The sequence below is a fragment of the Strix aluco genome, chromosome 4 (assembly GCF_031877795.1).
Source record: "Strix aluco isolate bStrAlu1 chromosome 4, bStrAlu1.hap1, whole genome shotgun sequence".
Taxonomy (NCBI): Eukaryota; Metazoa; Chordata; class Aves; order Strigiformes; family Strigidae; genus Strix; species Strix aluco.
The window spans coordinates 95,160,313-95,177,926 of NC_133934.1; the positions used below are offsets into that span (position 1 = coordinate 95,160,313).

General features: G+C 36.8%; 1 protein-coding gene across 24 annotated transcripts in view; it reads right to left on the reverse strand.

The window, feature by feature from the left end:
• GPHN (gephyrin) overlaps window positions 1-17,614 on the reverse strand; it is a 303,549-nt gene that overhangs the window by 84,736 nt on the left and 201,199 nt on the right. For all 24 annotated transcript variants that reach the window (XR_012623280.1, XR_012623279.1, XR_012623278.1 and 21 more), the window contains one exon: window positions 14,912-15,046. Coding sequence is in view for 21 of the 24 variants with exons in the window: in XM_074824459.1 (XP_074680560.1) it covers window positions 14,912-15,046 (135 nt within the window). In the remaining 3 variants the exon portion in view is untranslated. The remainder of the gene's footprint in view (window positions 1-14,911; window positions 15,047-17,614) is intronic.

A 17,614-nucleotide genomic window follows, 5' to 3' on the forward strand; every position in this document is an offset into this window, starting at 1 on the left:
CAGACAAACACCAATTAGACGGGGCTTCCTAAATAAATGGGAAGTATTTTCAAACAAAGGGAATACAAGCTCCTATAACAAACACATACATCATCAACCAATAAACATATTCACGCCTATGAATTATACTGCAGTATGGCATAAAAGTTTTATTAGGGTTGCTGCACTTCTTGAAAATGGTAAACCTACAAAAGCATAATGTACATGAATGCTAATGAATGCCAATAAAACATCATTATCATACTATCACAAATTTTGTTCTCACTACCCACATTTTAATTTTAAATTTTTAATTGCTTTTTTTTAAATTGGGAACTACTACTCATACTGTTCCATGTGCAGATGAGGGAACAGGTGCAGGTGGATGAATCAGTGGTAAAAAGTAATGCAATTTTCTTGCAGTTTTGGAGTTTAGTACATTAATATCACCACTAGATCAATGCTCTGTTAACACACATAATGGCAAAGACAATGTAACCATGTCCTTTATAGGATATTTTGTAATACACTGGTTATTTTACACCAAATGTGGCAGCCTAGTTCTTTAAAAATATCTATTTACTTCAGTGAAAAATTAATGATCAGAAATCAGATCTAAAAGTTGGTAGGTAAAATGCACAGCCAGGGTAAAACAGACTACAATAAATACAAACATTACGTATTATGCCACTATTCTTAGTGACTTAATATACTAAATCTCATTTAAATTGAAACTCTGGGCATCTGAGAGTTGGGTGCTTACTTTCACTATGCAGTTAACAAAATACACAGGCTTTATGTTGTCCAAGACTTGAAGAGATTATAAATGATAAGTAACAAAACTGAATGGCTACTCTTGGCAGAGGCACGCCCAGCCCAACGGGAATGGTACGGAAATTGCACAAAGGGCTCCCACTGATTGTCAAGAATGCTGGCGACCAGAAGGCTTAATCAGCCTGCACAGAGCTGTGTGCTATCAAGACCAGACTGCTCCAAGCAAACTGATTGAGAAGAAGTTCAAATAATGTATGCTTCACTTTATTATATAGGGGACATGTATGCACAAACATATAGGGACCAAGTTTTACAGTAGGGTTTCCAGACCCATTTTGTCTCAGAGCTTTCAGTCGCACAACTCTCCTGTCACACAGCTAAAGTTCCCTAAACCTTTCTACCCACTCAAGGCTACCTTTCTCCCAGTTCTTTCTGACCATAGCCCTTTCTTTTCTCAGAAAGCTACTGCTGCCTCCTGCCAAGCTACTTCCTACTCTTCAAACCACTCTAAGACCTGCAGTCTCATCACTCAAGAGCCACAAATACTGCTTTGCTCTATACTGGACCTCCACCACTCAACCTTCACATCCAATTTCTCCTTAATTCAATACTTTCAGTCCTCTCATTTCAGACCTGCTTTGAACATTTTTTCACTGGCTGCTGGTACATTTTGCTCCCTGCCTATGACTGCAGTCTCATTTATTCTCTGGCTTCCCCCACAAAGGAAAGCAGAATTTGCATCTCACGCTTCTGGTAGAGCTTTTCAAAAACCAAACACCTGTAACATATATCAGAAATCTGTCTTGAAAAGCAGAGAAGTTGTTCACCTTTAAGGAAAACATAAAAACACAGGAAGTCCTAGGTGAAGTTTTGAGTGTTTGAATACCTTTCCCAAACTGACAATTCACTTCTGAATGTGCTGTTTTTGCCTTGTTGTCCTAAGCTGAACTGAAGTTCTAAAAGCTGCAGGGCTGTTTATATTTAAGTGGAGGACAGTGTCTTTTAAGCATTTTTAGACACTAAGCTAGTTCCCATCAAAGATACCTTGGTGGTCATGGTGAAAGCTGTTGCATCAACAAAGTCAGAAGTGACGTGATCGTGGGACAGCTAGGTTATAAAGCAAACCACCTAAGACATTTGCTCTCTTTCACCGCTTTTAGCTGCAAAATTAAGGGAGAGATGTTTGCATTTCAGCCCAGTGCAACAAGCAAGATCCCGTCTTTCTGAAACAGATGGGCCAGTGGGTCTCTAAAGGGAAGAGAAAACCTCTTTGAGGGTAAGTGCATTTAAGGGTTGTTTTTAAATATCTGTAATATCCTGTACTTTATCTTCTTGAGTAGGCAGGGCTCTGTTTAGAAAACCGTGTAAAGCTTCTTGTCACATGTATTTCCTCACATCTACACATCCTGAAGAGTTCAACAGTGAAAGAGAAGTAAGGATACTGGGAAAGGGTGTGTCCATTAAAGCTATAGGAAACATATGATTAAAGCAGTGAGACAATAATCTCAGAAGATGAAGATAAGGTGGAAAGATCCAGGATTCAATTCACTTTGCAGAAGCTTAAACCAATATGACCTTTACATGGCCAGATACTAACAATAACCTGGGAAGTGACCAAAGTCAATCTTTGTTCACACTGACGGTGCTGTTGAATGAAATCATTGTCCAAGGAGGCTGCCTGGGAACTTTGTAAAGCAAACAAAGTGTTGCAGAGAACTGCCACGCCAACAGATAGAACTCCTTCCTCAAAGGCATTCCTCACATTTTGAAAACCTTTTTTTAAAAGAAAAAAAGCAGTCCTAATAAATAAACTGTGATGAATGGTGCAAATTTCAAAGAGATTGCCAACAGCTGGTTTGAAATCTTGCCAAACTTGTTAATATTTCTTATGGGATGATTTCCATAAATCCACTGTAGGATGTTCAAGTGGGAGGCCCAATTTCCAACACCGTCATTGGAGAGAAATATATTCCAAATGTAAGTGCTTTGAATTTCTCACCTTAGGGATCCCTATTTGTCATAGACTTTTCCTGTAAATACATTCCTACAGTCACCACTATTGCTGGTTTAAATAAAAAGCTCTTTACTGAAATATATGCAGGTTTCAGTAAATGTAAATATAAATAAATGCCTATAGTAATTCTTGTCCAAGAATATGCAATGCTACTGTGAAAGTGATCAGAAACAGATAAATAACCACTTCCTTTCCTTTCAAACAAGCAAATATACTGTTGAAGACTAATTGAAGAAACCAAATTCTACCCTGTTCATAAATGTCCCTTTTAAATAGATAATATTAATTTGCTATTTAAAATGAAACTAAATTGGTGATCAAATTAGGGGCAATTCATTTCAGACATTAAAGATAAATCTTGAGTGTAATAAATATGGGGATTCTCTTCAATCGTTGTCATTACTATTAATCATCTGAACATATTCCAACACCTAATACTGAGGCATCTGTGAATGGCATCATATCTTCATGGGCACATAATTTCGAACTCACGTTTTACCATGTCATCAGAATTTTGTCATGATTTGTGCTGCTACAGTTTCTTGATTTTACAAAGGCAGAAATATAGAAAAAAAATACTATTCTCTTACACAATCTCTTTAAGGAACAAAAAAACCTCTTTAAACTGATTGCTGATGTTCAAAATGGGACTATTCCCTGGAGCACCACAGTGCCTTCTCCCTTCTCCTGTTGCACACTGAAAGTTAAAAACAGGGAGAACAACCTATGATCAATATTTTACTAAACAAAAAGTGGCACAGCTAAATAAGAATTTTCTCAAACACTGGCAATGCACTTAGCACATGCTAAATTCTCCATGCAGATTCAGAATACTGAGTTGAATAAGCATTGACCTAAACCTTATATGAAGTACAAAATAAAGGACTTCTAACACACATTGTGAGAAAGGAGGTAGTTAAAGGTGTAAGCAGACAGAGACGTTGAATTCAACAGGATGAACTCTATTCAAAAACAGAATGGCTGTTTATGAGAAGGCTGGGCAAAAGATTATGACAACTGTTCTTTTTATTCTAAAACCCATTACATTTTCCATTACCATTGTTCTCTCATTTCCTAGTACTGTTTGTTGATGCTTAGTGATTGTTACAATTTAACAGAACTATTTAATGGAATGGACTCGGCATGTTAGGGATTACAATAATGTTTTCCAACCTTTCTGGATAAATTTGCTATAGGGCTTACCTCATCTCATTGCTTAAATGGCTACTGTTCATTTGAGGTGCTCTAAACTGTCATTTATCTCACTTTGAATATATAGAGTGGAACCACACCAAAAGAGCAAGTAAAGCAGCATTGACATAGTGCACACATATTCCTCTGGTATGATTGCACAGTACCTAGACTTAGCTGGGATAAAAGGTTATGTGTACACACATATGCACAGATTTATTATTTTTTTTTCCCAAAAACAATAATCCTGAGGAATAGAGAGGCACAGAATGAGGATTACACACATCAACAGGTATAAGCGAGAGCATTAGGGCACATACTAAGTAGGATGAATGTTCTCCTTTCCCAGCCAAGAAATAATTCATGGGAACTTGGCAGAAGAATGCTGAAGAGAAAGCATCTTGTACCTTTTTTTCGAAGCCTTCTGGGGAAATACTTGCTAAAAATAGATACAGTTCAAAAACTTGGGTAATCACTATGATGTAAGAATCTACCTAATGAATGAAACTCTCAAATTCCGATAGTGATTGCTAAGTCCTAAAAGACAATGTCTTGTCTTTTCTGTCTTGGAAAGACAAATAGATGAATGACTATATTCATATTTGACACATTGCTGTCCTGACCTGTAAATGCAAGGGTAACATGATTCTGAGAACTAGACTTTTGTAAATGAGAAAGCCTATCTGCTTGGGCAAAAAAGATACCAGAAACAGGACCTTGATATAAAAGAGTTCTTAGAAAAAATTCTCAAAATTGAGATAAGGTTTATGTTTCCTATGTCTTGTAGAAAATATCTTGTAAGCTCCATGCAAAACCAGGAGATGACACACATATTCTACAGTAAATGGTCTATATGAGCCTTACACTCAGGCTCAATCTGTTTTTTAGATAAACAACTAGCTTTCTGGATAGTTGTTTTTGTTATCACATCAGATCAAGAATGACTTCACAGTTTTATACTATAATTAAACTGCCTAATTGTTTGACTACATAAAGACAGATTCGCTCTCAAGTGAGAAGTGTTTCTAATATGGATGCAATAAATCCAAAGTGAACAGGTACTCAATTCAAATTAAGACTGATCTTGAAAAATATACTTTTCTGTATCAACATCAACAGTTTTATCTACCAAGGGAGACAAATAACACCTTTCATCAGCCTTTTGCAAAAGTACCATTCTAACTGAAGATACTTTGACAGCCAGCCAAAATAAAATCTTGAAACACTTTGACTCTGTTTTCCTGAGTGGATAAGAACAAAAAGCATTGCCAAGAAGGCTACTAGGTCTAGACAAAGAGCCTGGCAGACATGAAAATAAAAGATACTATCTTGCCTAAGCTAGAAACAGTTAAGTACAAAATGGAGTTAAAGGAATTTAGAACAAGGAGTAAAAGATTTCTTAAACATACAAACAGGAAGTAGAAATGTTATAATTTGAGGTTGGGAAGACATCAATGGTAAACTAAGTAATGAAAAATAATACCTTGCCTGAATTTTGATTAGAGATGATAATACACGATATGGGAACAAAGGCATAGTGATCAATGAGAATTACTATAAAGCCATATTACTTTTGATGAGGCAGCTGCTCTTATAAATAGATGAAATGTAGGACAGGAACATATAGAAGTAAAAATAGAATTGTTGGGAGGGTAAGGAAGTTGCTAGTTGGAAGGTAAAAATATATTTTGCTGAAAGAGGAACAGGTGGAAGAGAAGTTATGAACATAGTTTGCAAATGAGTGATGTAGAAACTGACCTTATCTAGCATTTTCAATAATGATTTTGACACAAAAGTTAGGAGTGCTCTCAGATAAATATTGAAGGCATCATCATTACAGAATACTGAAGTGATCTCATCAGCAGGTATTTGATAACATTGAAGACTGCTGTAAAAGAAATGGATCAAATTTAAGAAAAAGTTCTGAACTTTTTTAAAAAGCATCTTTGCTACGTGGGCAAGGACTTGACAGTTGGAGAAATGACAGAGATTATAAGTCCATTGTACAAAAGACCAGTAAAATCTCATATAAGCAGATACACAGTTTTGATCACAACAAGGAAGGTGAAATCTACAACAAATGAAGGAAAAGACTTTTGAAAGAGTCTTTTTTGAAAGGATGAAAATGAAGGAGTTTGACTTAGTTAATTCATAAAAATGAAAGTTTCTATGCATCCCTTTTATAAGTCTATCTGAGGAACAAATACATGATCAAGAAAAGACTGGCTTATTTAGGTTAAAAGGCCAACAGTGGCACAAAGGCCACTGAGTGCAGAGTGACCAATGAGATAGCAAGGTTCTAAAACTATGCTGGAGACAGCTGTGCAGAGGGGAAAACTATTTTTAGTTTGCCAGTCTTAGATGGTATTACATATTACAACATTAAACAGTATCAATATTGCCCAAAATAGGAGATAAGATTCACAAAACCAGGAAGTGCCATTTACTTTTAACTTCTTTATTTCCTAAAAAACTTTTCAAAGGTGAAAATGGACTTCAGGGACTACTTGTACCCTCGCTAAAGGACCTACAACTTGAAGGCAATTCCGTATGTACATCATCCATTGGAAAAGCAATGTCTGTGCTTTAGATTCTTGCTTCTCTCTCACATCTTGCATCAGGTAGGTGCTACCTACTTCTGTGATGGAACCAGTGAACTTTTACTGCAGATGATATATTAACCACAGGAACATGCATGACTTGAAAGAGCCTTACTGGTCTAAATTTCAGTTTTGGCTCCTGTGAACATAAATGCTTGCTGCTACTAGACTACCATTACTTTTTACAGCACTTTGGGGTGCATGTACACATGAAACAGAGTATCTGCAGAAGCATGATATGATATCAGGACAAGACTTGCTTCAATAGCAAGCTAATATAGACTTCTGCATAAGAATACTTCTTGAATAACTAACAGAATATATTAAGAGTGGTAGAGGAAAAATGTACATGTATGGATATGGAAGCACCAGAAAGCATAGCAGAAGGGATATAAGAAAAATGTGTTGATAGCATACAGATTAGTAGTTCATTTAGTTCACAGCACTTCATGCAGCTTCTGGGGATACCCAATCAGTAAAACAAGACAACCTAAAATGATTTACAGACCAAAACAAAGAGTTGAGCCACTGAGAGATGATGTTGTAATGGTAAAAAGCTGGTTTAGATAAGGAGAACACAGGATAGCGAGCAAATCTTACATATTCAAGAGGTGGAACTGGATGGAGAGACAAATATCCCCTTAACTGTTAGCTCCTGAAGAGTATAAAAGGCACATCCAGCACTGACTTAACGGATACCAGTGTAAGAATAAACCTAGAGAAGTTGTGGAGGACTTGATAGCTGGTGTCCTACATCGTATACATCATTTCAAGCAATCCTGACCAGACCAGGTGGGTACGCATGTATGGATGGCTTAATGCTGGACAGACTACTGAATGCATGTATCTTTGTGCTCTTGAGTATGTAGAGATGAAAGTATGGCTGAAATCCTTTCTGTTTTAAAGTAGCACCACTTACTTCTCCTATAATATCTGGCATTGAACTCTGCTACACTGTCACTAAATTATTTACTATAATAAAAAAGAAACAACTAGAAGAAAGAGAATTGTAGTCTATCCTTGCAAGTACGTTTTTGAAATTTCTGATCCTTTTATCAAAAAAAAGAACACAGCAAGTAAGTGACGTGGATTATTTATGTCAATAGTCAGTGCAGGAACAGAAGCAAGCATGCCCATACCTGAGCTGTTGACTAAAATCAGGTTAATGTATGAATGGCTGAAATTACAGAGTAGTGGGAACTGAGATACTAAAAAAGAAGAGCAGTGGAAAATCAAATTCCTACAAATAGAACATATGGTTATATGAAAATTCAGCACACAGATGCATAGTTCTACTCTTGAAACCATATTTCATAAAGAAACAAAAATAAATCAATTGGCACAGGTAATAAGAACTAATATCCCCAAGGAAAAGAGGAGGAATGGAGATGGAAAGTCAATATTGCTCCAGGAGGCCAACTCCAGCAAGACATCAAAATGATCACCAGGCACCAACAGACTCAACAAGCATTGGTGACAAGACCAGAACTAGATATATTTAAAATGGAGCTAGCAAATATTTTCTGTAGAGGTGCATTCATAGTAATTTCTAAATGAAGAAACTGTATGAAAGGCAGATGTAACTACATTGCTGCCTGGAGAAAAACCACAAACCAAACCCAAATACCCTAATCTTGTGATACATCAGAATTCAAATCAGAGATTTTTTTTGGATAGGAACTGAAAAGAAAACTAATGTGAGAAGGATGCACATCTTTTCCTCTTCTTAAAGTAATGCTGAACTAAAGTTATCAGAATTTGAAAAAAACACATGGAATTTGAAGGAAGCATAGCAATAAACAAAAACTCTTGTTCCCAAAGCTAATTCTAAAAAACCTTACAAGGAGGAACTGACAAGACGATGCACCATTAGCATACACAGATCAGAACTCGTGCAATGCATGTGTGAGTCAGGATGTCTGCACTGAATGATTATTCTCTTCTGGAGGGATACACATGCAGAATAGTTACACTTTGAAAGAATAATTATTTTCAGGGAAAGACTGAGAAGCTTATTTCTGACATGTTTGAAAGTTTCACTGGAGTCAGGAAAAGAACGGAATTCTGTTGCTGAATAAAATACCAGCTGGTTACTAAGAAAGAGCAATGTAGGAAAATTTTGCACATTAGAGCTTCTTCATACGATTCAGTATAGAACAGGTCTGAAAACATAGCTGATTCTATGAATTCAAGAATTGTTCTGGCTGCCAATTCCCAATGATTCTAATATCCTTCTTTAGCGCTGCTATAAACAGTTCTTGGGCATGAGACAAGGAAGGGAACTGGATTTTGGCACTGCTATACTATTTAATACAGACTCTGGTTACCAATGAATACAGTACTACTTGAAAAACAGATATTCAATGAATAAAATGACGTCAAAAAAGTGCCTCTACTGAAATTCAGTGTTCAACTTAAACTTGATGACACAAGTCTTTATTCTAACTCTGCATAAACTTGTTGATGGGTCTATTTTGGTACTAACAAAAAACTCCAAAACTCTACACCCAGATTTTTCAACCTTCCTACAAAGTGAAACTTTCATTTTAGTAAGGATTTTAGTAGACTTTGCTTTTATTATTTATGTTGTATTTGGGTTTTTTTGATATCCCAAGCATAACAAGCTGCTTCTTTCTTAGTTGCAATGTCTCACTTTTGAAGCTGTGGCATTTAGTGCTTTAACTAACAAACGATCAGGGGTTTTAACCAAAATGTAAACTAAAAGTAAGACTTGTTAGAACTCAATCATCCACATGTTTTGCGAGGACAACATACTTTCAACAGTGAGGAAAAAAGGCACTGATTATATGGAAAATATTCTAGTATCTTAATTAGCAATTGATTTCAAAAACCACTGCTGCACTGTATTGAGGAGAACCTGAGAAGATACAGTAAATTGAGATGCAGTAGTAAGCAGGATTTTTCGTCTTAAGGCAACTCTAGCTTTCTACTCCAATATATATTCTCTCAACATCTCTTTTCACTAAATATAATTTTCTGTGATCTTGGAATGTGCACTGAAAAAAATTAAGAGGAAATAAACCCCAGAAATAATCAAGAAGACACTGGAATTTTTAGCAGGATCAAATATCTAACTAAGCCCTTGTGTCTATAAACAGCTACGTGTTTTACAAGAAAAAGCAAGAAAACCTTGTAGTGCTTGGAGTCTGATTTCACCTACCTAGATCATCCAAACAAATTAAAAAATTCATTCCACTTTTCCATGCTCCTCAACCATATCACAGCTAAATAGCTCTGCCAAAGCACTTGCTACTCACTCAAGCAAGTTCCTAGGTAGAAAAAACTACAGCATATGCAAAATTAATAAATAGAAAAAAACTTTACTTGGGAATTTAGTGTATGTGTATCAACTTTAAAATATATTCACGTACTTGCCATATTGTTTCACCTTGATGACCACCTTAAGAAGAAATAGTAGGAATCAAGATAAAAACTATGAAATTTAAAACACTCAATGTATGCAAAATATCTACCCTATGGATAAAACTACAGCTTTACAAATCATGTCCTGAACAGCATCTTATTATTAACTAAGAATTTCTGATAAGCAACCTGATCTTTCTTCTACTGAAAAATACTGAATGTTTCTACTGAAAAATTTGTAACAATAATTGATACAAAAGCATCTTTCCAACTCTACCTGCTCCCATCTGCTCATGTCACTACTTCACACAGTAGTTGTATATTAGAAGTCACAACACTAAACTGAAAACATATATCATAATTAGTTTTAGTATTAATTTGTAACTCATTTGATTGCATGGAAAACTTGGATCAATGTGCATATTCAACATTAAAGCTATGGTTCATGACAGAGGTGTTCAAAGCATCATTTTCACTGGCAGCAAGCATGAAAGATGATTGAGATAATAAAATATTCTTTGCCACAAATAATTCTCATCAGCTTTTTTTTTTTAAAAAAAAACCTTTAATGTATTTTTGTAGGCTTTTTAATTTCAGAAATTCTCTGCAACTGAAACATTTACATAAATTACAAGTATACTTTTTATATTAGCAATATTAGGTCTTTAGGTGAATGTCAACTTATGAATTATAAAGATAACAGTTCTTAATAGGAGACAGCTATAGAAAGTAACAAAAAGTGGTCAACTAGCAGAATTAAATGTACTATGCTACAAGGAAGGTGTGGATGGAGTGGTGGATAGATGAAATGACCATTTTGCTAGAATCTAAAAAAGTAGCCTTGCTTGCTCATTTTAGCTGTAAGACAGAGCATATATACTTTTCTTATGTAGGAATTAAAAGCTATCTATCACAACTACAAATATGTAAGGATGTGACTTAACCACCAAGGGTTTCATCTGACTCAGTGTAACTAAAAATTGGATAGCTAGGGAATGGACAGATAATCAGCAAGTAAAGTAGAGGGAGAATTTTTCTTAAGCGGAATATAAAGAGTGGGGAATGAAGTAGCAAGACGGAAAAAGAAAAGAATGCTCTCATCTTAAAAGTACTATAACAAGTTCCCTGGGATCCTTCATGATCAAAGATAACACTGAAAGAAACTGCACATTGAAGTGAAAGAACTGAACATCAGTGAGACTGATGATCTTGCAAAGTGAAATACTTTGAACACCTCTTGTCACTAAAATGTATTCCTGGTGATAATTTAAAACCTGTCCTTGGTCTTCTATATCTGCTTCATTTGACTTTGACACACAACATTGCCAAAAGTTAAATATCAATTACGTCATTTATGTATGGGAGAAGTGAAGACTTCAACTTGAAAGCTGTAATTTTCTTTTATACTAATATCATCTCCCTAAGAGTAGAACAAAATTAGAAGTTTGAAGGAATGACTCAGTCATTTGCTCTGGATATATTCTTTTAAGTTATAGATCTAAAACTTTATACTATAAATTTAAAAAAAGCCCCAAAAGTCAACATTAATGCACACATAAAAAAATTTCTCCATATTTGTAAAAGATATTTTACACTAGCTAGTGTATTGCTTCTGTATCTGAAAAGGACATTGCATTTAACTTCATGAAATTGTCGAGCACAAGCATTCACAAAAATACAGTAAGATCTCAGAATCTGAGCAGCTACTGGAAATGTACAAGAAAAACTTGCAAGCCACACTGCGTCATCCTAAACTTTTGTCATGTGAGTATTCCGAAAATTCATCTAACCTTGTTGAGAAAGCAGTAAAACTTTAAAATGATCAAAACTATACCGTAGAAGATAAAAATATCTGTCACAATCACTATCAACTTTATGGTTGAATGACTGAAAAAGGGAGGACTGTTAGTGCAGTTTTCCCCTGAGTAGAACTTAGATGGCCTCTATATCTGAATCCACCTACTATAAATATGGTTTAAATGCTCTTTGAGCTGCAGTGGATTTTGCTTGAAACTCAAATGCAATTTAGAGAACAAGGAAGATGTTCTACAGAGATTTATTAAAAGCTAACAAAAGCAAGTTTGCTTAGTTTTGAGGATGTACCAAATGATAGACAGAGTAGTCCCAAAGGAAATTTGTCTTGAGAAGTTCTGACCTCCCAAGAGGCTACAGTGAAAAATATAATTAGTTCTTTTATCAGGAAGTTAAACTTTTGAGGACTGATTGAGATATAAAGGTTCAAACTCAGTACTCATAACTTACTACTTTGTTAGAAACAAAGATTTTCAGAAAACATGGAAGATAAAGTGTAAACAGTAAAGCAAATTTAAAATTAAATGTTGTATTCTGTCTACATGATCTGTGTGTATATACATAAACAACATTAGGTTTTCCAAAATATAATTATGTAAAGGTAAAGACTTCCTAACAGATCAGTGAGGAGTATTAGAAATGAACTCTGCCATACCTTCTCTCCAATACCCCCATGCATTAGTAACCTGCTACTTACATTCATTCAATAGAGGTTCTCCCATCATTGCAGAAGCACACACACAACTTTCTGCTATTCAGCAAATTCAGTAAGAGAGATATAAGATTTTATGTACATTTAGGACAAAAAATTACAAGAAAATGGTACAACAAAATTGGAGTATGTAGTTGACAAAGAAATACAGTGCTGCTAGCTCTACAGCTAGACCACTATGCCAAACAATACCTATAATCAAAGAAAACAAAATTGTTTTTTTTTCTGAAACTTCCTCTCCTTTGTTTCATTTCATATATACGTGTTTTAGAGCCCTGAAATAAGTTCCTAAACCAGCAAATGAGGATATTGAAAAGATACACACTTGCAGATTAAAGAAGGAAAAAACCCACCCTGGATTATCAACTGGATGCTGAAGTACAATTTATCTTTGTTCTTACTACTGTGTGGATCAAGAGGTCCAATGTAAATTTAATTCATATTGCATTATTAGAAAGCCAGGATCCAGAAGGAAAAACACAAGAAGTTAAGACATTTAGACATATTGACAGTCTTGAAGTATATGAATGAACCATATTTCTTGACAAATTCAGATGATGTTTGAGAACTTGAGGGTACTGAAAAGGACTGAACAAAAATGTAATGAGCATTTTGTTTGTTTTTGTTTTTTTTTTTTTTTTTAAAGTATCAAGTAAAATGAACCAAGAGCTCTCTAAGTGGCAAAGAAGCTTACACTTTTGCGCAAAATCCAACCTCTAGGTAATAGGAACAAATGAGATCACTCTTCAAGTTTATTTTCCAATTGGGCTTTCCTAGATCTTTCCCTATATCAGCTTGTACCAGCCACTTTCAAAAGACATCACAGAAAAACTAGACTAGCTATATGTTGCATGGCAATTCCTGTTATAAAACTGGTGTGGTCTCACACATTTTGAACAAAACCTGATTTCGCAGTAATACATGAAAAACAGGTCTTAACATGAAATACCAAAGCATGATCCAATTATGCTAAGACCTCATCTTAACTAATTTCCCAAAAAAGAGTTTCAGATTTTTAATCTGTTAAAAAGTTCTTGTAGTTTCCTTCTGTAATCTCTGAATCTTTGAAGACAGTCTAGAGGAGTGCATTCTGCTTCACAACAGATAAGCTTTACTCCTTCCCATTGTGATAGCCTTGATGAAAATATATACGCTTCATCTAGAGCTATTTCTTAGCAGTGCTGTCCCTTTTTTATGCCTGTTACTGGTCTCCTTTGGAGACTTCTATTTTGTCAACAGGCATAAAACTCAGTGCACTTTCTCTGTTTTGTATTCTGCTCTTCTGCTCTGACTGTTCTAAGTCAGAAGCTCTGAGTTTTTATTTTTAAGGCATCAGAAAAGTGACAATTTTTTAGTAAAAATATGAAGGAACTGCTTGCAGATAGAAGTCACTGAACATCTTCTTAAGAAAAGTAGACTATATAATGAAGTTCAAGTATGCTGTCATTCAGAATAATTTTGATTCTATTACAGTGAAGGTGAGTACTGCATAAAACAATCCAATAGGCTAAACCAAAACATTTCTATGGGTGGTTGCCAATAAATCTTGTTTGCTGACAGAAAAGAATGAGACAGCAGGAAAGAAGAACTAGCAGATGCTGGCAATCATTTTAGCAAGCAGAATAATCTTCAAGGATCATGAATTAGATGAGGAAGAATGTTATTGTTTGCCATCTGCTACAGATCTATTAGTACGTCAGCATCTGGTACCACAGAAAGATCTTAGTGATGTGAACGCACAAAGCAAATTCAGACAGAGTCTTCTTCTCCTGAAAGGAATCCTGCACAAGGTGAACAGTACAGGCCTTGCCACTGGTCAATTCACTTAGTTTTTGATGTATGCTATTTAAAGTTGGATAAAAAGAGCACATAATAGAGTTCACCTCAATGATTAAATAGTATAGCGTAATCAGTAAGAACTGAATAATAATCCCACAAGGTTGGCATTAAAACTTTCTATTCAATTTAGGCTGGTTTTTGTTTCCAAATGTCAGGCAGCAAATATCTAAGTTTGAGCAAAACCAGTTGGCTTGAAAGTGTCTTAAACTGAAAAATAACTAAGTGGGGCACAGAACTGCCCCAGCCCAGGCTAGAAATTTGCACATACATTTTCTCGACAAAATAGTACTTGCTTAATGTTGTTACTCAGTGGCAGGATTATCTATGTTCCTGGGGATATTAAAGACATTCAAGGTGTTAACAATTTCATATTCATGATTGATATTGCAAGAGATAACATGAAACTTCAGTAACCATAATGTGGTGGACCCACATACTAAATTGTGCAACAGTACACATGATATGAACTATACTGTCCTACATTTATTTATTACTTAGAATGATACAACCCTTGCATGCGAACCAACCTTGTTCAGCAGAGGCAATACATTAATCTGATAGAGTATATGTCTGAGCATGGAGCTTGCAAGGCATAAGTGTGCTTACTTTTGGTGTTGGGCAGGATGCAGTGGAAAGACGAGAGGTGGCCTGGGCACGAGGAGATTCTGAAGGAGTAGTACTGAGGGAGGCTGTATCACGTGGGAGCACCTGAACACCACGAGAGATGATGGAATCTGGAATCTTAAAAAGAAGAAAGATGGAATTAACAGTAAAAAATATACCGTACTTAAAACTTACTCAAAACCTTACATCAAAAATGCAGGAATACCCCACTCCTTGGTTTGCATACTTAGTGCTGCCAGTAGTTAATGGCATGTTCTCATAATTTCAGTAACAAATACCTAGAAAATATGTATGATCATATTCTAACTGAAGTAGCACAGAACACCCTATTTTCCCCCCAAAACCTATGAATCAGACATACTACAACAGGAAATAACAATCAGGTAATGTTTCAAACCCTACGAGGACCAACAACAGTAATTTCTACCGTGACAAGAAGGGAAGCAGACTTCCCATTCTCTAACTAGGGGACAATATTCTGAACAGAAAACCATGTATTAGCAATGACTGAACCCCTCTGAAGAAATGTCATGCAGTGAGAAAATTTCTAGTAAGAAATGCCATGCAGTGAGTAAATACTCTTCATTCTGTGTATTGAAGACTTTATTTGAGCTATAAAAATTCTTGATGTAAGGTTTGTGCTGCAAAAGCTACAGGCCTCTGGAGGGAGTACAGACAAAAGCACTAGAAACCACCATCCAAAGCCAACACTTGATTTAGTGTTCTGAAGGGAAAAAATAAGAATTCAATCTTTTTTTTTTTTCCACATAATGTATTAGGTCAGCTAGGAAAGCATACCCCCCCCGCCTCCCCCCCCCCCCCCCCGATGAAAACAACTGACAAACTGGTAACAAGGGACAAGGAGAAGGCTGAGGAACTCAACAACTTTTTTGCCTCAGTCTTCACTGGCACCCTCTCTTACCACACCTCTTGAATGGATGGACCTCAAGACAGGGACTGGGGGAGCAAAGTCCCTCCCACTGTAAGAGATGATCAAGTTCATGACCACCTGAGGAACTTGAACATACATAAGTCTATGGGACCCGATGAGATGCATCCCAGAGTCCTGAGGAAATTGGCTCATGTAGTTGCCAAGTCACTCTCCATGATATTTGAAAGTCATGGCAGTCCAGCAGTGACTGGAAAAAGTGAAACGTTGCACCCATTTTTAAAAACGATAGAAATGAGGACCCTGGGAACTACCGGCCTGTCACCCTCACCTCTGTGCCTGGGAAGCTCATGGAACAGATTCTCCTAGAAGCTATGCTAAGGCACATGGAGGGAGGTGATTTGAGACAGGACAAGTCTTGCCTGACCAACCTAGTTGCCTTCTATGATGGAGTGACTACATCAGTGGACAAGGGAAGAGCTACAGATGTCATCTATCTGGATTTCTGTAAGGCCTTGACACAGTCTCCCACAACATCCTTCTCTCTAAATTGAAGAGATGTGGATCTGATGGATGGACTTTGGTGGATAAGGAATTGGTTGGATGGTTACAACTAGAGAGTAGTGGTCAATGGCTCAATGTCCAGATGGAGATCGGTGACAAGTGGTGTCCTTCAGGGGTCTGCACTGGGACCAGTACTGTTCAATATGACCATCAATGACATAGACAGTGAGACTGAGTGCACCCTCGGCAAGTTTGCAGACGACACCAAGCTGAGTGTTGGGGTTGACGTGTCTGAGGGATGGGATACCATCCAGAGGGACCTGGACAAGCTTGAGAAGTGGGCCCGTGTGAACCTCATAAGGTTCAACAAAGCCAAGTGCAAGGTCCTGCACCTGGGGCAACCCCCAGTATCAATACAGGCTGGGGGGTGAAGGGATTGAGAGCAGCCCTGCAGAGAAGGACTTGGAGGTACTGGTGGATGAAAAGCTGGACATGAACCAGCAATGTGTGCTTGCAACCCAGAAAGCCAACTGTATCCTGGGCTCCATCAGAAGAAGTGTGGCCAGCAGGTCGAGGGAGGGGATTTTGCCCCTCTACTCTGTTCTGATGAGACCCCACCTGGAGTACTGTGTCTCTGGAGACCTCAGCACAGTAAAAACACGGACCTGTTGGACTGGGTCCAGAAGAGGGTCACAAAAATGATCAGAGGGATGGAACACCTCTCCTACAAAGAAAGACTGAGAGTTTGGGTTGTTCAGCCTTAAGGGAAGGCTCTGGTGAATTGTTATTGCAGCCTTTCAGTACTTAAAGGGGGCTTATAAGAAAGATGGGGACAGACTGTTTAGCAGGGCCTGTTGCGATAGGACAAGGGGTAATGTTTTTAAACTAAAAGAGGGTAGATTTAGACTAGATATAAGGAAGAAATTTTTTACAATGAGGGCAGTCAAACACTGGAACAGGTTTCCCAGAGAGGTGGTAGATGCCCCATCCCTTGAAACATTCATGGCCAGGTTGGATGGGGCTCTGTGCAACCTGATCTAGTTGAAGATGTCCCTGCTCACTGCAGGGAGGGGTTGGGCTAGATGACTTTAAAGGTTCCTTCCAATCCAAATCATTCTATGATTCTAAGCTGGAATTTTAGGGACAGATCCTTTAGCAGGTATTATTAAGCTGCTTAAATAAATGGAATTACACTAACTTACAACAGTGAGAAAGAGGTCCTATTTTCAGTTATAAAAGTGAATCTATCAGTATTTTTTTATCTTCTGTCTCTACTGTTCAGTTTTATCACC